General features: G+C 36.4%; 1 protein-coding gene across 6 annotated transcripts in view; it reads left to right on the top strand.

Moving 5' to 3' along the window:
• The window catches only part of CSNK1G3 (casein kinase 1 gamma 3), a 71,997-nt gene extending 57,385 nt beyond the window's left edge, over positions 1-14,612 (top strand). For 4 of the 6 annotated variants that reach the window (XM_060761975.2, XM_060761973.2, XM_060761971.2 and 1 more), the window contains 3 exons: positions 1,976-2,082; positions 3,491-3,514; positions 12,277-14,612. In XM_060761975.2, the coding sequence (XP_060617958.1) occupies positions 1,976-2,082; positions 3,491-3,514; positions 12,277-12,331 (186 nt within the window). In that variant the 3' untranslated portion in view covers positions 12,332-14,612. Of the gene's footprint in view, positions 1-1,975; positions 2,083-3,490; positions 3,519-12,276 lie in introns of those variants that run through there. The other 2 variants (XM_060761974.2, XM_067464469.1) reach the window with 2 other exon arrangements.
• The last annotated feature ends 8,605 nt before the right edge of the window (positions 14,613-23,217 follow it).

Genomic DNA, 23,217 nt, shown 5'->3' with positions numbered 1-23,217 from the left:
ACCCCGGAGGGGACTCAAGGCAGTTTACACATAGGCAAATATTCAATGCCATAAAACAATGCACAGTTAAAATAAACATTTAAATAGAATTATAAAATACATTAAAACAATTAAATCATTTAAGACATTCAACAAAGCTAAAAGCAGTACATAGGAGAAAGAGTGGGGTAGGATGGTGTTTTTATTAGATTCTTCTTGAATTGATCTAAGAGCAATATTTAAAGACATATATTAGTAATATTTCTTTGATTCCATATAATACATTATAAGGAATATAGCAGTAATATATGTGAACATATGCTTGAATGCCCAAGTGCTACTGAAGGGTTACAAGAACTAGTTGTCCAGGGAACTTTAGAAATGGATATACCATATATACTCATGTAGAAGCCAGCCTCTTTAGAAGTTGGGAGGTTTTGAGCTCAAAATTATGGGAAAATATGATCATGGATAGGTCAAGGGTCATTCTCTGAAGTTGGGAAAACAGCAATGCCACCTTGGGGGGGAGGGCAGCTCTCTCCAGCTGCTGCCACAATTTTCCTAGTCAATCATTCAACAAGGCTAGAAGCAGCATGTAACAGAGAGAGTGGAGTAGGTTGGTCTTTTTATTAGGTTTTTCCTGAAGAGACTTAAGCGATGGTCTGTAACCATTCTACTCAGAGAAAGGGATAGTTCATTTTTTGGATAAGTGTTAAGGTGCAGTACTGCCATTGACCTGTGTATAAGACAGCTCAGGTTTTTAGGATTTGTTTTTTTCAAACTAAATTTTCAAGACACACACATGAGTATATAGGGCAAGCATCATCTTATATGGTCTTCATAGTTTCTTTCACGAAAGGGAGTGGCTAACATTACACATACATGTTAACCTCCTCCCCAAGGCCTACTTTTAAAAACCCAAAGTTGTGTGACAAGAAAGTTTTTGTAGTGGTATTTTGGTGTCACTAATGAGTGGCTTACTCTGTGAAGGTGTTCTTGTAAGAAGTATTCTGTATATTCTTGCATAATCTTGTTTTGTATGTTCTTGAAATTTGCAATATATGAGATGAAATAGGCAATGATGTCCATCCCACCCTACCAACTCCCCCTTCAGAATTTTTTCCAGATCTTTGTAGGCATATAGTAATCAAATATTTTTACATAGTAATAAAAACCCAGCATTTCTGGCTTCTTATGTGGGGTCTGAAAAAGCATCAAAGAATAATGCTATGGTTTTTAACTTTGAATGTGTTTTAATGGTTTTTTAACTGGGATTTTTTCAATACTGGTTATTTCTAATCTTGTTTTAACGTTTGCATATTTGTATATTTTTGAATTGTTATGTTGATGCTTTTATGTTAAGCTGCTATTGAGTCCCCTTTGGAGGGAGACAAAGGAGGGTATAAATAAATATAATAATAATAATAATAATAATAATAATAATATAAAGTACTTGTTACTGTTCTTTTACGTCATTCCATTTAGCCTTGATTCATATTTTTTAATACAAATTAGACATTATAAGATAACCTGCACTATACTATGATTTATAGTAACTCTTCATTACTGTGCACTACAATTGAAATGTGCTATGTACAGCTGTCTGTCTTCACATATGTTCTCATACTAATATTTGGCAGTGCTATTTATTGTGAATTGTAATTAGGTCTAAATATGGCAGTGTTTCCTAGACAGTAATTCTTTGCACCACTACGCAAAAGTCTGCTTTAGTTCATTGAGACTTCCTCATAAGTATGTGTAGGATTACAACTTTATCCCTCCCCTTTAAGCTATCACGTTTTTATAGATAGTTTTTTCTACAAGCAATTGGAGAAATATTAGCATTAGAAATGCATGAGGCTTGGATAGAAATATAGTTATAATCAAAATAACATTAATACACTAATCACAGCTCTTTGGTTTGCTGTCAGACAAATGTTGCAGCAAATCCTGACATTTACAATTGTTTAATTTTTGATATTATCTGTAATTGCAGGTTGTTAGTTCAACAAATGGAGAACTTAACACTGATGATCCTACTGCAGGCCGTTCAAATGCACCTATCACAGCCCCTGCGGAAGTAGAAGTAATGGACGAAACCAAGTATGTATTGACTTAAATTAAGAAACTTTTACAATGATAGCATATTTTAAGATGTTAATGCTAAAAATTACTATTTTATTCTTGCTGGTTTTGTTTTTAGTGGTAATAAGTCACATAAGCAGCTTCAGTTTTTTAGAAAAAGAAAAATTGAAGCTTGTCATTTCTGAGAAAAATATTTCAAACAAACAAAAAATCTCAAACAAGGGAGCTTCTACATCCCCAAGAAGAAGTGATAATCTTACGTAGGTCTCACATAGCACTATAATTCTTGGTCTTGTATACGTTTATTAATTGTATACACAATTACAAACTGTGGGTTACACAGGATTCCCAAAATGGAAAAACACTGCAGGATTTTTGTTGCTGAAAATTGGCAGTATCGTGGTCCTACCCACTTGATGTATTGATGTCACCTCATTCCGTGAGCTGTCTAAATCAGAGTTGTTTCTAGATTGACAAAAAGGAAGACGAGAATGTTTTCATGAGAGATTTCAAAATAATTTATCTGGAAGGGCTGTGATATCTGCATGGAAAAGGAACTCTTTCAGTACTCAATAGTTCAGCTGCTTCCAACCTTTGTTCTTCATATGTTTGGGACTGTATCGCCAAGATTTTTTATCATTGGCTAGGTTGGCTGGATATGATGTGAATTTATGTCTAAAACATCTGGATCATACCACGTTGGAGGAAGCTGTCATTGAGCACTTTAATTTTTCCTTGATTCTAGTGTGCAGCCCTTTAAAGGGAATGTCAAGCATCCGTTTCTGTCTTTTTTACGCCCATCTAACTTACTCTGTATAGGGCAAATCACTAAGAATCTGTATTTAAAAGAAGCGATAGTAAGGTAAAGACAGGCATATCAAAATAACAGTTGTGTGGACTTGATTTCATCTGAAAAACTTATAGGAAAATATTCATCCAAGTTAACAAACAGTGATAGCCAATAGCTTTGATAACGATCATGTGGTGAATCTGCTCAAAGTTTTAGTTTGCATCTTAACAAATTTGTTGTTGCACCTACATTTGAGATAGAATTCAGTATCTTGGATGAGATAGGATTCAGTATCTTGGATAGCTCTTTTGAAACTCACACTGAAACCTAGAACAGATTTGCTAGCTTCTGACATCAAAACCACAAGTGAAATATAGCAATGTGTTGTAACTACTATAAATTGGCCAGGCGTGTCCTTAAGCTATAATCTTAAAACGTGAATTAAAAGTAGTTTAATATCTCCAGTGGCAACATGTGCTTGCTTTGGTTGGTTCACTTTAATTTTATTGATATTTGCTAATTATGGCTTTGGTATCTTGTTGACTTCCTCATTGCTGTGTTATATTTGCAAATGCAGCTTTTTATGTGATGTATAGCATTCTGATTCATTTCTCTCTTGTATTTTCTTTGTATTAGCTGCCAGAAAGTATTGAACATGTGGTGAGTTCTAAAGCACAGGCAGGCAGAAATGGCTCCAGAGCATTTTAAAATAAAATGGTTCTCTAGAGCAAATAATAATTGGAAAAGAAAAAAAAAGTAATGATTCTAATATAGCTAATTATTATCTTTTGAAAGATAATAGCTTCTTCAGGAACACTTTTGCCTGCTTCAACTCTTGTTTGTTTTGAAGTGATGTAGTCTTGGTGCATTGTTATTTAATACATCTAAACTTATGCTTTAATATCAATGCAATTATTGTGCACCTGTTTTATTCTTTGATGTGCCATTTTAAGAGGAAAGTAACACAGATATTTTAACTTCTGCAGTAATATCTTAACAACATACACAAAGCATTTAAATTGCAGTTCAGTAATAGCAAATAACACATTTAGTTAAAATATTAACTGTCAAAATACTACGGTCTGTTAAAATTGCTCTGTCAAATCTAGATTTCTGTACATTCTTGGAAAGACAGATAATATTCATCCTACAAGAGTAAATAAACATAGTTACTTTTTTCATTTACTTGATATAAGTAACTTAACAAGATAAGTAAACAGTAGATTGTCTTAGAGTCCCCCCAGGGGTGAGAAAGGCGGTATATAAATACTGTAAATAAATAAATAAATTAGTGTGTAGAACTTTCCATATCTTCATATTTCAAGAAACAAGCCTTATTAAGAATCTCATTACATTTAAAGTTTCCAAAAGGGTACCCTGTTTGGAGAGATAATAAAAAGCTACCTTGGGCCCTTCCCTTCCAGCAAGGTGGCTTATAAAACAAACAATAAATGGGATGGAGCCTGCCTCTAGGGAAGACTAAATATCCTAAAGGCCGCAGATCGGATCATGGAAGCTAATCAAGATCAACTCTGGGGGAACACCAATGAATACTGAGTGCGATAGGAAAGAGGGAAAAATTGGCAAACCCACCTCTAAATATCCCTAAGAAAACCCTATGAAATTCATGGGATTGCCATAAGTCAAATTGAAGGCACAAACACCTACTTCTAGGCTCGCAATCAAAAATATGTGCTACAGAAGTAGTAGGCATTACTAAACGATAAAATATACATGCTACAGAATGACTGCAAAATCATTGCATGTGCTCAAGGAATGTTGTGCAAAACTATGTATTTAATAACTTCCAGAACTACACTATATTTCATGTTTTTCCAAGTAACAAATATAGGCTTCCATAGTGTAGCATCATCATGAAGAAGATATATGCTTTGCCTCTTTCACACTAAACTTGATAGAATATAGTACATTCACATCGTCAACTTGGAATATCTTAAAAGATTTAACAGGCCTTTAAAAAGAATGACTTAGGCTTGAATTATCGAACAAAACTGAATATGGTGTGGTAGGTAATATGCAGTTAATACCAGTCTTTTCGGTATAGATGTGATACATATGTGACCGGATCCTCCATTCAGTTCCCTGGTTGCTACATTCTACTCTAATTGTAGCTTTCAAGTCAGTTTCAAGTGTAGTTTTGCAATGAAAGCATTCCAGTACTCCTTCATCAAGTTAGCCATGCATGGATCACAATTCCTATATATAAAGACGATAGCTTCTTTCCATTGCCATTGATATTGCCTGAGTCATGTTGATTAACAGAGGCATGCACAATCTATTTATATTTTAAAGAAGAGTGTGGTTCTGACTAAAGTCATTAATATTTCAAATATGCACCTGGAAACTGCTTACTACCATGTTACTGGAATTCAGTTTTGGTAAACCCAACTCCACACTAAAGCAGCAGCTTATGCCACGTTCACATCTTCTCTTCATTTATATGTAACAGAGAAATAGAGCTGTGTGCCATGGGCACGCTGTTGGCACCTCACTCCAAATTAAGTTATAAAGTCAAAAGTAAGACATCATGATATAAGCCATAACTTCACATAACTTTACAAAATGAGTGTAAAATTGCCTTAAAGTTGCAGAATATACGCAGCTATACCATAGTCCTTAGATGGATAAATATATCCCACTTAGAATTGGAAAGAATATTTCAAGTTTAACTGTTTCTCCAAATACTACAATACAGTATAGTTCCTATAGAAAAAAGCAGGATAAAAATAAATAAAAATACTTAAGACTTCTATTCTCTGCAAAAATCTGTTCTTCATGCTACACTTGTTTTGTATGTCTACGTTTCTCTAATGGCTCATTACTTCCAAGTTGCTGTTGCTAGGATAAAATATTCACATTACATTCAGATAGAGACAGAAATGCCTGTCAAAACAGTGGGTGGAACCATTGGTAGTGTGCTATGCTATTGTAGTGATCCATTACATTAGGAGTTGCACTTTTTCGAGGGCCATTGCATTAGTGGCAAAAAAAGGCATATGTAATTGTAATCAGGAGGTGAAGGTTGCCAGCTCCAAACAATGTATTTTGCCAATGTCTACTTTCACATGAGATGGGTTAGGTCATAGAATCATAGATATGGGACTCCAGTGGCCATCTGTCCAACCCTTCCCAAGCAAACACAGAGCTAAAGCACTCCCGAGAGCTGGCCACACAGCCACCTGAGACAGATTATTTATTTATTTATTTATTTATTTCATTTTATTTATTTATTTATTTATTTATTTCATTTACTTATGCCCCGCCCTTCTCACCCCGGGGGGGACTCAGGGCGGCTTACAGTGGGGCACAATTAGATGCCCAAGGCAATTCACAAGCAATACAAATACAAACAATTCAAACAATTATTTAACAGCTCTTACTGCCAGGGAGTCCTTTCTAAGGTTTAATTGTAATCTCTTTTATTTTAATTTGAAGCCAATGATTTCTGTCGTGCTCTCTGGAGCAACAGAAAACAAGTTTGCTCTATTTTCTGCCAGACATCCCTTCAGATATTTAAAGAAGGCTATCGTGTAATCTGTTGATATTCTCTTGAAACTAGATTTACCCAGCTCCTAGACTATTCCTCATAAGGTTTCCCTACCTTTTATCATCTTGTTCCTCCTCTTATGGCTCTCAGAGACCATATACTCTTGGAAATCTGGCTTGGCACAAGACTGATCCTTTTTGTGGGTCAGGATTAGTGTAGGAAGCACTGGAATAATAGGCTTCTTGGAGTTGGCATCCTTCTCTTTCTGTTATTTTGTCTACCTTCCATAACTGCTACTATGCCTGTGGCTTTTTCCACCCATTTCCTCTGACACACATTTATGCTAGAGGCCTTACCAAGGAGATTTTATGCCAGTATAAACATGTTAGGGAGTAGTGGATGATATATAGATGGATTGTAGTCATTATGAATTAATTACATTGGGAAGTCTCTTGACTCTACATTGCTATTTATGCTTGATGTGCTTCTTAACTATATGTTACTTTAGAATTTAAGCATGCTTATGTTGTTTGCATACATGTTTTACATGTGATGTTACATTCTTGTCTGTTCCATCACATCTCTCCACTATATGTAGGGCATTATTTTTTTCATTCCAATTATCCATTCCTAAAATTTCCTGTAATGCCAAAATGCATTTCTTGTTGCTGGACAGCCCAGGAGACTAAATGCTAGAGAGGACATAGTAGTGCAAGGTCTTACCACAAAAGCAGTGTATTTTCAACTGCATGTTGTTTCAATTTGAAATTGTGTGCCTATTAAAGTTTCTGCTAATATGGGAGACATTTTTACATGGTGCAAATGGATCAGGTAAGATTTATCTAGGTAAACATGAAACACTCAAATATATCCTTTTGAAGAGTCTTTGCTGCACTGGCTAAATGTTTCAATGAATTTATTATTCTCATATTTAGCGTTGTAGACAGTCCATTCAAACATATTTCTGAGCACTGAGCTAGTTTTATTATTGTGTGCCTTCAAAATTGTTTCTGGCCATTGTAAGGCAAACATTTTATTGACTAGTTTTATTCTGAGTGGCTTTGCCTTTGTCTTCCACTAAGGCTGAGTATGAGCTGTCCAAGGACGCCCAATGGGTTTTTGTGGCTGAGTAGAAAATCATAACCAGAATCAAAGTCATCAATGCTCAAATCAGTACACCATGGTGGTTTAGCTTCATGCAAATTTGGGATAATGTGAGGAGTTCTTACAAGTTGTGTCTGCTAGTGTTAAGGTTGTTCATGTTTTTTGTTTCTTGTTAAGATTGTTCTTTTTTTTTTGTCCTAGAACTGGATTTGGACAATGCTTATGCCCAAATGCCCAGAATAATTATCTCAAACCTGAGGATTTTTATTTGAATTGTGTACTGTCCCTAGCTGTCATTCAGTGCCATTTGTTACCAAACATGTATGGTAGGTCAAGTTGCAAAGGAGTGGGAAACTAGGAAGTAGAATATTTATATCTGCTTTGAGTCTCATTCATGGGAGAAAAGCGGGATAAAAGTACATTACTACTACTACTACTACTACTACTACTTGCCCTTCAAAAAGATTATTTCCTATTTTGCATTATTTCCTATTGGTTTTCTCCATATCTACCATCCTACCAGGGACTCCCTTAGAGATGTGGGAATAAAATATTAGGGATCTGCTGTTCATAATGTTACTTTTTCACTCTCCCAAGGAACAGGATTTTACACTAATAGTATGGATAAGAATATTTCAGCAGCCAAAGAATGAGTGAGCTCATTCACTTTGTAGTGAATTCACAATCATATAGCCTAATGCAGCCAGTTACATGACTGAAGAAAAGAATTGGAGAGCAAAAGCATCCACTTTAGAAATTCATATGTATATGATGGGACCAACTAGGCTCAATTCTTACTCCCTTTGACCATAGTATTGCTTGTCTTTTGAATGTTTTGACATACCCCATAATAGTTTCTAAAGTACTGTGGGAAACTGTCACTGGAATAAATGGCAAAAAACCCAGTTTGTGCATGTACATAACATGAAATTATTTCATTCTAGACCTTGTTTCATAACCATGTAATTTGTATAAATGCCAAGTCTATGTAAGTTCTGCTCTGTAATCTTCAATAATTTATTGGATTCTGTTTGAGAGCACAAGAGGCAATGTTGGGAAGTTCACTGTGAAGCGGCACTGGGATTGCTGCCACACAGTTTGCTTCAGTATGAGCAAGGATAGTTCTTGTGGGTTTTTATATCTGGAATAAAACAAATTAAATCTGATGTGAAGCAAATACATTGAAATATTTAAATTGCTTTGGTATTATTTCACCAACCAGAAGCTTTATTCTGTTTTGCAATTCTTGTTACAAGTACGTATTTCCAGTTTATGAGTGTTGCAGATATAACTTGAACAAGATGTTGCAGAACAGAATTCTGTTCAAGATGTCAGCTAGTAATTGTACTGTCGTTCAGAATATTTTGTTCCAGTCCCACCTTTTTTTGATTTTCTTTGTCACATATAAGCAGCATAGAAAGGACACTAATTATGTTTCATCGTCATTTGTTATCTCTAGTTGTGTGTGTTTTTTGTTTATTGTCTCTTTAGATTTCTTTTCCTAAAGTGTTCTTTTTAATTAAAAAAAAACCAAAGTTTGTAAATGTCAGGGTTTCCACAGCTTGACTTTGTGTATGGGTATTGTAATTTCAACTGTACCTTTGAATATAGTTACTTATCCCTGAGTGTAGTTAATACAGACAGTGGAAAACTTCAGGTATCAAGTATCATATAACAGAGAGCCAGTATAGTATAGTGGTTGCAGTGCAAATTAAGACTTTGAAGACTAGGGGTCAAATCCCTGCTCAGCCATGAAAACTCACTGGGTGATGTTAGCTAAGTCACTCTATCTGCCTCTGAGACAAAGGCAAATTGCCTCTGAACAAATCTTGCCAAAACTCTGTGATAGGTTCACTTTAGAGTTGCCATAAGTCAGAAATTATTTGAAGACACACAACATCAAATCAAATAGTAGCAAGGAATGCTTTCATTGTGAATAGAGAAACCATTCTGGTAGCTTTGTATTTAGACTTCTAAATTTTGAGGCAGGAAAACAACATAATCATGGTACCCATGTGCCATATAGAATGTTTTTATTTGCCTAAACTATAACTCCACTAGCATAGGTAACTTGCATCTGAATAAATCTCTTTTATCTAGTTCGCAACTTCTTTTGCTGGCTTCCTCATTCTTAACACACTTGATAGCTAGGACCTTGGAATACAGGCTTTATAACTATTTTACGAAGTCATACGATGGCAGACAACGCCCCGTTATACTTTGTAATCTTAATTGAATGAATGTGAACCTAAAAGAGAAAATGAAGCTCTGGGGAACAAATATCCAAAGCTCCTATGAACAATCAAAATTAAAAACTGATAAAATAAAGCTGGGAAACCATGAAATATAGATTTTTTAAAAAATGAAATATTGAAAAGTTAGTGTTAAAGCTATTGGGGTAATATGGAATGTGAGGTTTTGTTTCCTATGTTTCTTCTTTCAGACTGAAGAAAATTTCAGTTTCTTTTGTAGTTGGGTAGTGTGGAGGTTGTTAAAAAGGGTCTGTAGTTGGTAACTCAGATAAGTAAATCATTTGTTTTGCCTGCCATATTCTCTATGAAAATGATATTCTTATAACAAAGGCCTGAAAATTGTTAATTGTTCTTTTCACAAATCAAATTTCTTTGGAAACATTTTATACCCCCAGCACTAGGTTCCTGTAAACATAAATATGTATTGGATGCTTCTGGATTTTCTCTCTCAAATAGATAGCGGATTTTTTTTCTCTCACAAGAAAAGGATACAACACAGCATTTGGAAATAGCAACTGAACATAGTCCTTGTGGAAGGGAGGCCCTCTAGTGACCATTAAGTTTAGGACGCAGCATTGTACTCATCCTTCAGCTGGATTGAGGGATTTTTCAAAGCCACTATATACATAATGTATTATTAAATATATCCCTATCTGAAGAAGCAGAAATAATAACATTATTAGAGGATGAAGGCATTTACTAGTGTTGCCATTATCTCCAAATCAACAGTAAAGTGCTTTGATTATAGTTTTCATATAAAAATAATTCAATAGATCAGGTTTTTGGATGAGATTATTTACACCCATTCAGTACATTGTCTTGGAATATTTTGGGTCTGCCCTTTAACTATAATCAAGGGCTTGGTAGGGAGCATAATGTACAAACGTGTAGTGCTAAATTACTGAAGTCATGTTGTCAAAAATTAATTTGCTAAAAACAAATTAAGAAAAATAAGTTTGTTAAATTGTAAAACTTTTTAAATGAATAATAATTGTAATAAATGCCCCCAAAATATTATTATCTGAAAAAAACCTCCAATGAGTTAAAGTAATGAAATGTTCATCATTCCCCAAAAATGCTACTGTTGTATTAAAAATCAAATAAATTCTAAAATGAACGGTCCAGAATTTAGCAAATTAGGAATAACAAGTTAATTTTAAGTAATTATTTTCAAGATTGAGTGGAAACAATTTCCTTCTATAACTTTTTAATAGTGCCATGCCATTGCTTCTTCTAGCTTAATGATGATCACTCTCACATTTTGTACCTGTGAAAGAAATCCTTTGAGATTTCTAAATCTAAATTATCTTTTTATGTGAGCATCCCTTTTGCTGCAGTGTGTACTGAGTTCCTTTTAATATAGCAAGTTAAATCATTAGTCCAACTAGCACAGAGACTTCTGGTGTTTAGGCATGAGATGTCATCTAATTCTTTCCATCTAATTCCAAAGAAGCCAGTCTGTTTTTCCAGATTGTTTGGAGACTGTGATTAATAGGATGGGAACTAACAAAATTAAACTGAATCTAAACAAGGCAGGAGATATGATGGCTTCAGATCATCACATCCCAGAAGTGGAATTTGGATTGATCATCATCATAAAATAGTAAAACATTCCGAATATGCCCTTCATAGCTTGGTATTAACACCGGGGTCCAGAGTGTTTTGGGGGGAAGAAAATGATCAGTGAGCTCTGCCAAATGTTCAGTTTTGCAAGAGTTTATAAAATAACAATGATTTTACTTAGGCTTTCTGGATTTTTACACACTTCTAGTGTTTCAAAAAAAATTGGTTATGTCTTGTCATGTTAATTACAGTTTGTGGTAACCCTATTCTAGGATTTTCTGGACAAGATTTATTCAGAGGAGGTTTTCCATTGCCTTCCTGTAAGGCTAAGAGAATGTAACTTGTCCGGGGTCAGCCAGTGATGTTATTGGTACTATCAAACTGCAAAAGAAGTTGAATAAATACTACATACTTCAACACTGTTTCTACTTGTCTTTCCCAGTTTAAGGCACATGTGCTGCACTAACAACCTTCTAAAATCTAATAGACACAGATTTTATGTAAATAATTAAGTAGCACATAAATGTTCCATAGTATTGACAAACTGAGTTTGATAAAACACCCCTATTTCAAGCATGGTCTGGGTATTTGTTAAGCCTACCCTTTGTTCTTCTAGCAGGATAGGATCCAATGCCAAATCTAAGTTTTCATTTCTATATCTGAACATTCACCTAAAATAATATATTATTTGTATTTCATGAAACCTGTGTAAATGTAAAGGACAGTGTTCAGTGTTCTGTTCATTTCTGCTGAAGTTGATGATGTTCCATAACACCCTACTGTTCCATTTTCATCACACCATGTAGATAATATGCATCTAATGGCATGTATTAGAAATCTGCTTTATTATAACTGATTTGCTGTTTTAATGCAGTTTAACATTTTCATGTGGCTTAAACTCCTTATAGCTGCAAATTTATTTCGGTTTGATAGTCTGTATTAAGAATGGTTTATTCCTTCTGTTCATTAAGATAGTTTTTCTTTTACAATTGCAGGTGCTGCTGTTTTTTCAAGCGAAGGAAAAGGAAAACCATTCAGCGTCACAAATGACTTTGGAAGACAGCAGATCATGGGGAATTACTTATTTGCTCATCTGCTATATTGTGATTAGTCATCTCTAGTGACCACATGTTTTTCTGACACCTCTCTTTCAAAGAAGGTCCTCATACTTGCTTTGATTTGGCGGTTCAGCATACTTTTATTTGGATCATCTCTCCTGGAAGCTTTAACACATGAGAACTTCTTTGATCACTAAGTTCCTGGACCAATATGGAAAAAATGCTGCTCTTTCCTCAGTAAAACAAAACTGTCCTAGAAAACATTAGCAATGATTGGCTGAAGACCAGATATTTCATAAACCTGGCATGTGCTGCGGTTTCTGTGATGCCATGTTGAAATCAGTTTATTTTTAGAGAACAGTGGAAATCAAAAGAGCTACTCAAGCATTTAAAATATATCTTGCTTTAAGAGTTTATCAATACCGGCATTGATTTCCCCATACCATTTCTTTGATGGTACAGCGTTTATAAGTGCCACCCTTAAATCCTTTCAGAAATATGGTACAGTCACTGCTTGGTGGTACTAAAACAGAAGCAAGATGAGGTGGTATCTGAGGGTTGAAGGCCAAATGCTGTGCTTTCTAGGGAAGGAGGTGAATCATCATCAGTAAAATCTGGGTTTCAAAATCAGCTTTTGTTGTGCCTCTAAATAAGATGCAGTGTAGTAGAAGTGGCAATAGTGCTTGTACAGAAATACAAAATGTTTGTATAATGCAGGCTTGCTTCCAGTTATGTATGACACCAATGCTGAATTTCAACAGAAAGTTCTTTAGCATTTCTAAAACCACACTACAAGACAATAACTGTGAACAGGGATTAATAGATTAGGAAATCTGGAATTTTTTTTCATTAAATGCTAGTGATGAGTGACAGCTTTAAACAGTGAAGGTCTGGATGTGCCATGGAACAAATTGTAGGTCTGTTTGCAAATTTGATATAAACAAAGAAATGAAAATGATTGGATATAATGCTGCCTTCAGTGAATGCTGGCTTGTAGTTCCTAATCACTTGCTGTGGGTTTTTGGAACTTTCTTTCACTTTGGTGAAATTTTACAACACTACGATACAACTGATAGGATTGGTCAGGTACTTTCCTCATAGTTCCTTGAAGTGCCTGTATTGTGAACAATTAAACTGTTCAATAGAAAAGGCAGCACTTTCCTTTCTCTCTTTTGCCCTCTATCTAATTGCTTCATTTAAAGCCATAATGACAGAGGTGTGTTTTTGTCATGTTTAGCTGCCAGTATCACAATGAGCTGGAATGAAAGAAAGAAAATGGCTAGGCAGATTTGTTGACCAAAACTCAAATTGTGTATGACTTCTTTTAAAAAGAGCCTCCTAGACCTAACTTTTAATAACTTTTGTCTATCAGTGCATGCCTTTTGGCATACTTATTTATTTTTAATATCTTGTAGTAACATTCAAAATGTGTATGAAAATGGATAAATGCACACCTTTTGAAATCATTATTGCATTTCCAGGGAATTATTTTGTAATTTATTTTTTTCTTTAACAGCCAAAAGTACAGTGCATTGTCTTTGAATTAAGTGCACATATGAACACATTGTGCAAATCTGGTCGTTGTTAATCACTATTGCTGTTAATTACTTTCATAAACCTTTCCTCTAAAAGCTTGAACCTGGCCTATAAAAAGAGAGACTATATGACGGTCTAAAGTTTTCACTCTGCCTGTTTGTATTATTGATAATGTCTTAAATTCTCAAGGAAACCGATCGTTATTTTTATTTGAGCTGAGAAAGTAGGTGGTTAGCTTGGCCATCCTAATGTGAACACTTTATGGTAGTGTTTGACCAAATTCCTTTTTCCATAATATTTGTAAATACATGCAGTATCTTTCTTATCATACACCTCTTCCGTTTCATTCTCAAGGTTTTCTTTGGCCTGTACAGTGTTTATATGATCTGAATTCCTTACACATAACAGTGTGTATATTAATCCAGTTATGGACTTGAAGATTAAAAACTATAAAACCTGTTTGTTTACTGCGAAGACCAGAATCTAGACATTGCTATTCAGCAATATTTTAAGTGCTCCATTTTATTGCTAAGGAAGAATTGTCCTCATCACACTCAGCTGGTCAGTAGTAAGTTATGCAGTTGCGTTCAGGTTAAACCAACAATGTTTGCATTTATATGCTTTTTCTCCCTCTAAACTAATAAAATCAACGTTGCCTGAATGTCTGAATAATAAAACACATCCCTGTTTAAAAATATGTAATGGATGAAGAAGAAAAAATAAAGGTAGTTTTTTTACTTCTGTTTCTCATCTTTTCAGTGGTATTGAAGTTACAGAAACAAGTGAAAGAATGGTCTGTTGGCTCCTCTGCAGGTATTTGTGAAGGTGCTTTAGTAGCTCAGAGTACCTGGATGACATTTTGTTTTACTCACCATCTCTTCAGAAGTGCAGGATGCATGTATCCTTTTGGATTGTCTACAGTCATCTAGAGCCTCTTCAACATTGTCAGCACCAGGGAGCAATTTTAGATATGTCTCTTTATTGAAGGAAAGAAGGGTGAAGAGCCAATCCCTGGTCAGGAAGATCATGAGTTTGACTACATCACAACTCATTATTTTGGCCATGCTTTCAGGAATGATCATTGCCTGTTCAGACTCAGTTCCTTGGGGCAAGTTCCATCTGAGGGAACTTCAGTAGTTCAGTATGATTTTTGTCTTAGCACACCTCCTGGATAACTCACATGAGCATGAGGAGGAGGAAACAGACTGCCAGAAAGCTGCAGTCTATGAAAGTGGAACTTTCTCTGATCCTGAGGACATGAAAATAGTGGGAAGTCCTTGCTCCCCAGCAAGAGCTGGTAGAGATGGAAGATGACATGTCCCTGTCTTTCATTCTGTGGAGGAAGGAGGAACACTATTCACAGCTCTGGTTATCTAAAGGCTGATCGCATTAGGTGATGATTAGCACTTGTGGTCTTGAAGAAACTTTCCATAAATATCCCAGCAGTTCTCCCATGGCCTTAGTGCTGACATCTGTTTTATCTGGTTGCTTAGCAGCTCTATACTGCATTCCTCTTTTGTATTGACCTTGGATTGACTACATTTTGGACTACTCTCTGCTGGCTCATGTAACTGAATGTCTGACCTGATATCACTTCTGGTGTGGTTGTCGACCACTGTTGTGTTTCTCCTTGCATCTTGCTCAAATAACCCATGACTGACCTGGACAGGATTGACCTACAGCCCCACATACCAACTACCTGCTTTTTTGGACATTTGCTCATTTCTCTTGTGCACAAGATTGCTTAAATGTATAAGACATGTTAGTCAGTTCCTCCATCAATGAGATCTTTTCTAAATTGGTGGCTGAAAAGGTGTTGAAAGAAGGAACCATATTTGGGATCTAAGAAGAGTAGTTGTCATGATCAATGACAGTTTGTAGGGTTGGAGAGCACACTGCAATACGCAGATCACTCAGAGTCTGTGGTCCTCCAGTAAGAAGATTAACAGTATCAACTGGACGGTGTTGCAAAATGTTCATTTGGTGCTCCTCAATCTACAGTTGAAAGTTCAAGGCAATCATGTGTTTATCTAAATGGACAACACAACAATCAAGAAAGAAGGAGGAACCCAGTCACATAATCTGATGCTCAAAGCATGCCATCTGATGCAGCAGGGATGGGGAGAGAGACTGACCTTCAATTGGTGGTGATGGTGGTGATGGAGGGCTGGATGGACAGCTTATTAGTGTATATTTCAGAGGACAGGTGGCCGAGGACAGGACGGGGGATGTCAAAACTATATATTATATATTATGTGTTTATATTTTTTTGATGCCACCAATTTACTAGTACCATTTAATAATAATAATAATAATAATAATAATAATAATAATAATAATAATAATAATAATAATAATAGATTTATATCCTGCTCTATCTCCCCAAAGGGACTCAGGGCAGATGCATAATCTATAAGTCACCTCCTTGCTATGATGTTCAAGAAGACACACAAACTCTTCAGGTGAAATAAAAACAAGAATATGTTTATTTTGTTCTTGAACAGTAAAGCTGTGTAGGGGATTCAGTAAACTGACAGGTTTAACTTTTACAGAGAATGGTTTTATAACATGAGTTTCTTGAAAACTATGTTCCCCACATAGGAATACAAACAGGTTTAAAACTTTTGAATCCTCTTTCCCTGATGTTTTAACACCAGCACTCTAAACTAGAGAGGCTCACTATAGTTCTTAACCCTTCTTCCCGGAAGGCTTTAAACTATTTTCCTCAAAGAGGTATCTTTCTAGTAACAGTTCCCAAAACCCTTCCTTCCTTCCACTTCAAATCTCCCAAAACTAACTCCCTCTTCAAACTCCAGACACTACCTGACTAAACTCTGGCTGCATAGCCCGTACTTTCCCTCTAGCTCTGCCCATCTCCGGTTGCTAGGCAAGTCCCCCCAACTTGTTCAGCCAATCAGACTGCACATCTAGCTATGAAGTTGCCTGATTGCTCCTCCCCCCTGCTCTCCTTAGATTTTTCAAGCCATGCCTGTTACTGCCTGTACACCAACCTTGTAAGGTAGGCTGGTACGTTACGTGTAACCCTGGTTTTTCAGCACATTTTTATGAGGGTCCTGCTGAGAAGGCGTGGGGCTGAAAGAAGTCCTTTGCAGGACTTCTACCAGCTGTATGCCTCTTCCCCTTTCAGCACAGTAACCCAGCTGGATCTCTCTGCCAAGAGAGGAGGAGAGGAAGGTGTGCGGCCTCTCTTGGCACAGCAACTCATCTGGATTTCTGTGCCGAGAGGACAGGAGAGAAGCTGTATGCCTTAATGTAATTTTATTGGTATCTATTTTTATTTTGAAATTTACCAATAGCTGCTGCGTTTCCCACTCTAGGTTTATACTTGAGTCAATACGTTTTCTCAGTTTGTTGTGGTAAAATTAGGTGCCTCAGCTTATATTTGGTGCGGTGGATTTTCTAAGTGGAGAGCCTGGATCATGGAGAGTGCACTTTGAATTCACTAATATTTCAAATTATAGTGTAAAGGTTTGGCACTCAGTGAGTGGGTCTTTTTGCCTCTCAGAACAATCCCTTACTACCTTAATTAATGTTGAGAATTTGGATGGGGGGGGGGGGACATTGGCTTTCAGTGCTCTCACAATAAGTTGTCCCAGAGTGTTGTGCTGGTCTTTCCTCCAGAGTTAATGCAGTCAAAGATACTGAAGAAAATTAAGTTGGAAGGAGCAGAGATCATTCTAATAGTATTCAGATACCCTCATCCACCTTGATTTTCCGAGGTAGTCAGCATGTAGATTCAAAAGAATTGGCCTCAACCACCCTGGCCAGACCTGTTCCATCAAAAAGGTCTGCTGCATCCTGACCCAGACTGATTACAATTATATGTCTGAAAGGGTTAGCATTGGAAGAATATGAGAAGGATGCCACTGTGATGATCTTGATGGCTAAACACTTGTACAAGTCTACTTGGAAGGCGTTTGTAGATGCTGTCAGATGCACCCTCTAAAAGCTTCAGTGGGGTCCATTTTGGCCTTTTCGCAGAAAGATTTGAATATGGGGCCTCAGCAGAATTTCTTTTAAGAAACATATTATATCTTGAAAGGTCAGTGGGGTAAGCCTCTTATAAGGTCAGTTATTATCTGCCTGGCAGTAGAAGACAATATGTATTTTGAACAATCTGAGAAGTAAGAAAAAGGAGGAGAGATTAATCAACTATTGATTGAAGAAGATTGTGTAATATAGAGCTCCACAATTTCAACTTTATATGAAAAGTTCAAAAAGCAAGTGAGGGGAAGTATTAGTAATTTATTAGGGAAGAAGCAGAACTTTTTTTTCCTACTTGTGTAATATATAGTTTTTCTATATTTTTATTTTGTATTAAACAACTAATAAAATATTCTAAAATTGTTTGCTGTTCATATTCATTATAAAATGTTATCCAGAAATTGCATTTTACATTTGAAAGAAATAGAGTGCTATTCAAATATAATTTTTAAATTTTCAATCCATATTTGAAGATATTTTTTCCTTCTTCCTTTCTTCTGGTAGACATCTAAAGTTGGCCAAGAGAATATATGAAAACCACTGATGGCAAACTAACAGAGCTTGAAAGCATTGTTGCATTTTCTTGTCTAACTTTTCTCTAAAGTTGCTCTAAAGTGTGTTGGTTGAATTGAATACTAAATATACTGAAGCATAGCAACAACACTAACATCCTTCACACTGAGGGTGTGATGCAAAACCATCTTTTAATTAGTCATGTGTTGTCTGCCTCTAGATTTGCATGATTTGTAGTTCCAGTATATTCTGGAAGATATTTAGTTTTAACTTTGTATTTTTATCATCAGATTCTGGAACAGATGGTCTTCACTCCTACTATGAACCCGTCTATGGAATAGCTGTAAATACGAAAACAGTGCACTTAATCAGAACTGTATAAAATGTAATGTCACTACAATGATATTTAATACGTGCAGTTAACTTGTTCAGTTTTAGTTTCAAAAACATTAGAAGTTGAAGTACTGGAAAATATCTTCACTATATAGCTAAAATAACAGACATGGTAACCTACCATATTTGTTTTCTTACTCTTCAATATAGAACAAATTGTTGGCTATCCCCTCCATGTTTCTGCGCAAGATGCTGAAAAGGACATCTTTTGAAGCATTAAATAAATTTGGGAAAACATTTTGTATATCTTTAGGTTTGGAATATTTTCTTTGGTTGCTTAGAATGTCCATACATGCTAATGGTGGTGGTGAAAGTGAATGAAAAAGAGGAAGAAAGAGGATGCCGATTTCCAGATTGACCTCAGTAAACAATTTATGAAAACAGTTGAGTTGTTTATTTGGAACATTTGTACCCCCCCCCCCCTTCCTCGACCTCTGAAGAGGGACTCGGAGCAGCTACCAACAGGCAACAATTTTGAGGCCAAAACAATAAAACATATAATAAAATACAGTCCATAAATAAATAAATAATCAATATAAATATAAATACAAATTAAAAACAGTTTGTCAAGTTAAAACGTCATCCAAATCCATCCAATGTCGCAGTGCAGAAAAATCTCATCATTGCTAGTAAAAGCAGACTAATCTGTAAATGCTTGCTCCCACAGTCAGGGTTTAAGCTTTCGGAAAGTCAAGAGGAAAGGGGCTGATCTAACCTCCTTAGGAAGGGAGTTCCTCAGCCTTGGGGCAACCACGGAGAAGGCCCTGTCTCTCCCCACCAAATGCAACTGCGATGGTGGTGGGACTGAGAGCAGGACCTCCCCGGATGATCTTGGAGTCCTTGATGGTTCATAGGGGGAAAACCGTTCAGATACGTTTATTCTATCAATATCAATATGCTGAAGTTACTAAGTCATATCTCCCTTTTCCATTACATGCTAAAGCATTGGTTCCCAACCTTTTGTCCTCTAGGTGTTTTGGACTTCAATTCCCAGAAATCCCAGCAAGCTTACCAGCTGTTAGGAATTGTGGGAGCTCAAGTCCAAAACACCTGGAGGACCAAAGGTTGGGAAACACTGTGCTAAGCAAATATTTATTGTCAGTAGTGAAATGTTTGAGAATGAACAAAATGAAACATACCTTGCACTACTATACAGAGGTGCTCCTGGTCATTTTGAATGCAAATCAAAGATTAAGGATTCAGTCTGTGCTGGGTGCAGGTACACTTGCCCTGAAATCTTAGATTCACAGTTTGGATCTACTCTTTTACTTAGTTCTGAGTGTGGAGGCCCAGATTTCAGTGGTGAAAGCATCAGATCTAGCCATAGTAACCCTTGCTTTAATTACATCCTCCTTGTGCTCATTTCTGAAGAGATCACATCTAATCATAGTAGATCTGATGTCTGTGTTGTGCTAATTCCTGAAAACATGAGATCTAACCATAGTAACACATGCATTAGTTACATTATCGTTGTATTTCTGGTTGGAAACTTGAGCCAGGTTCAATATGTTGCAACTAGACTGATTATTGGGGCTGGTTGTTGAAACAGCTCCATTCACTACAGGGCACAATTCAAAATGCTAGTTGTGATTTATAAGGCACTTTATGACTTTTACTTAGTTTATGTGAAAGCCTGTATCTCCCCATTTGAGGTTGCTAGAGTCTTAGCATCTGTTCCATCATCCTTTTTTAAAAAAAATATGTTTATTGTAGTTTTGCTTACAAACATTTAAAAACACTGGAATTCTTAGAAAGAGGAAAGGGAAGATAGTGGATAACATCTGTCCCATCATCCTAACAAGCTTGTTCAGAGGACACAGGAGAGAACCTGGGTGACAGCTCCTAGATTTTAAAACTGCAGTTTGAGTTGAACTTTCTTTTCTCTTTTTTGCTAGCAGGCAAAGACCTTATTTAAACAGGATTTCAGCATTTAACTGGATGGCATAGAAAGACATACTCTATTTTAATTTGTGATATACTTTGAATATGTTGTAGTATTGTATTGATGTTTGGAATGGTGATTTAATAGTTTCTAAACCTTTTGTACATCATTTTAACTGTTTTGTTTTAACTTACATTGCAAACTGCTGGAGGTCCTGGGAAAAAGTCACAAAATAAGCAATTTATTTTATTTGAACGAAATAGCTTGAAAGCATAGAGCTTTCACTTACATGGTTTCTGAAACAATGAGAAATATTAAGTCCAATAGCAGTACTATATTAACCCAGTTGACATGAATAAATACCCAATGATGTCACATAGTCACATTTTTAAAAGCATTTCTAAGCATTAATAGCAAAAAATACTTAAAGTGAAACGAAATTAGTAAAGGTAAAGGTTTCACCTGACATTAAGTCTAGTTGTGTCTGACTCTGAGGGGTGGTGCTCATCTCCATTTCTAAGCCAAAGAGCTGGCATTGTTCATAGACACCTCCAAGGTCATGTGGCCAGCATGTCTGCATGGAGTGCCGTTAGCTTCCTGAAGAAGCGGTACCTGTTGATCTACTCACATTTGCATGCTTTTGAATTGCTAGGTTGGCAGAAGCTGGGGCTAACAGTGAGAGCTCACCCCTCTACTTGGATTTGAATTGCCAACCTTTTGGTCAGCAAATTCAGCAGCTCAGCAGTTTAACCTGCTGTGCCACCGGGGGGGGGGGGTTGCTTTGAAATTAGATATCATTTTTAAAAAATAGCTTCATTTTCACAAGAATTAAGTACTTCATGGCAAGATTTGGTCTATAAATGTGATCAGTCCAATTTTGTTGTGAGAGACTGAAACATCTTTAAATCAACAAAGGTATTACATGTGTATCTTGCACAATCTCTCAATTGGGTTACAAGATCTATGCAGGTGAGAATATTACTACTAATGGAAAGTCTATGAAATAGTATTCTGGAAATGAGCAGGATTAGTATGGTAGATTTTAGAAGATAAAATGAAGTGTAAGACGGAGTGAATTTCAGAGCTAATCTAGTAAAACAATTTCAAGACTAAGTTGCAACCTTATACACATTTACCCCCATAACTGTTATCCAGCCCCCCCCCCCCCCGCTTTTTTCTTCACTCCCTGCAATTTTCAGGCATTTGGTGCACATTTGACATATCCACTTACCCAGACATTGCTCCCCAGTTACTCAAATACTATCAGCAGACACATACAATGCCACCCTGAGACAAATTAACTGATCTTGCCTTCCTTAACCTTCAATGTTACCCTGCAGGTCATCCAGCCTCTCTGTACACCCCACAAGCCTCTTTTTACCTGCATGTTCTTCAGCTTCAGAGCTTCTTTTGGCTTCTAAAACAGCCTTCCAGCTGCTCTGTACTCTCATATGATACCAACAGTCCTTCCTGCTCCCCTTTGGCACTCCTCCAACTGCAGCATTACAAAATCAAGCAACCACTTCACTTCATCACATTCTGATTTCTGCAGAATTCTGGGGTTTGTAATTTAGTGAGGCTGCAGGAGGCAGAAACTGTATTTTAAGTGGATTTTTTTCTCTAGTGTGATAAGGCCTCAGGTCTCACTCCACAAAAACAATCAATTTTTTTGCTATGGGAATGGCTTTTCCTGTTGTTCTACCAGGCAGCTTTTCTTGGGAGGGAAAGGAAAGGTGGCTGGATGAAAAGGTGTTGCTTTGGTTCTGATTTGCTGAGGTAGTTTTGTTATTAACGCTTGAATTTTGTAATTTTCTGCATGTCTATTCCACTTAAGCTTCAGTGTTTTAAAAGGAAAATCAGTGAAACCAGCCAGGTAAATCGCTAGTAATAAGCATTACATTGATGTAATCTTATACAAATGATTAGATTTATTTATCTATTTGATATTCTGCCTTTTTCCCTGTATGGGAGCTGTAACATTGCCCCCGGTGGCACAATGGATCAAACCCTTGTGCCAGCAGGACTGAAGACCAACAGGTCGAATCTGGGGAGAGCATGGATGAGCTCCCTCTGTCAGCTCCAGCTCTCCATGCAAGGACATGAGAGAAACCTCCCACAAGAATGGTAAACCTCCGGTGGAAAGGTAACAGCGCTCCATGCAGTCATGCTGGCCACCTGAACTTGGAGGTGACTAGAGACAATGCTGGCTCTTCGTCTTAGAAATGGAGAGGCACGACTGGACTTAATGTCAGGGGAAATCCTTTACCTTACCTTTACCTACCTTATTTTTTAGTAAATAATTTCACACTGGACAATGTTATTAATGAGTTGACTAAACACATCTACAGCAACAACAACAGCAACAAAAATTCTTTATTTGTTATCTTCCTGTCCTCAAACCTCGAGATGGGGGACAACATAGTTAAAACACACAGTTAAAACTCAATAATAAAACACAAATTAAACTTTCTTTAAAGATGTGTTGTTAAAGTGTTAGCTTTAACATTTGCATTTGAAAGCTCTGCTGAAACACTGAATGCTTTAGAGGC

This window comes from Anolis sagrei, chromosome 2 (assembly GCF_037176765.1).
Source record: "Anolis sagrei isolate rAnoSag1 chromosome 2, rAnoSag1.mat, whole genome shotgun sequence".
In the NCBI taxonomy this organism is placed as follows: domain Eukaryota; kingdom Metazoa; phylum Chordata; class Lepidosauria; order Squamata; family Dactyloidae; genus Anolis; species Anolis sagrei.
Note: the sequence above shows the minus strand (reverse complement) of the source record. Positions and strands in the feature narration are given on the sequence as shown.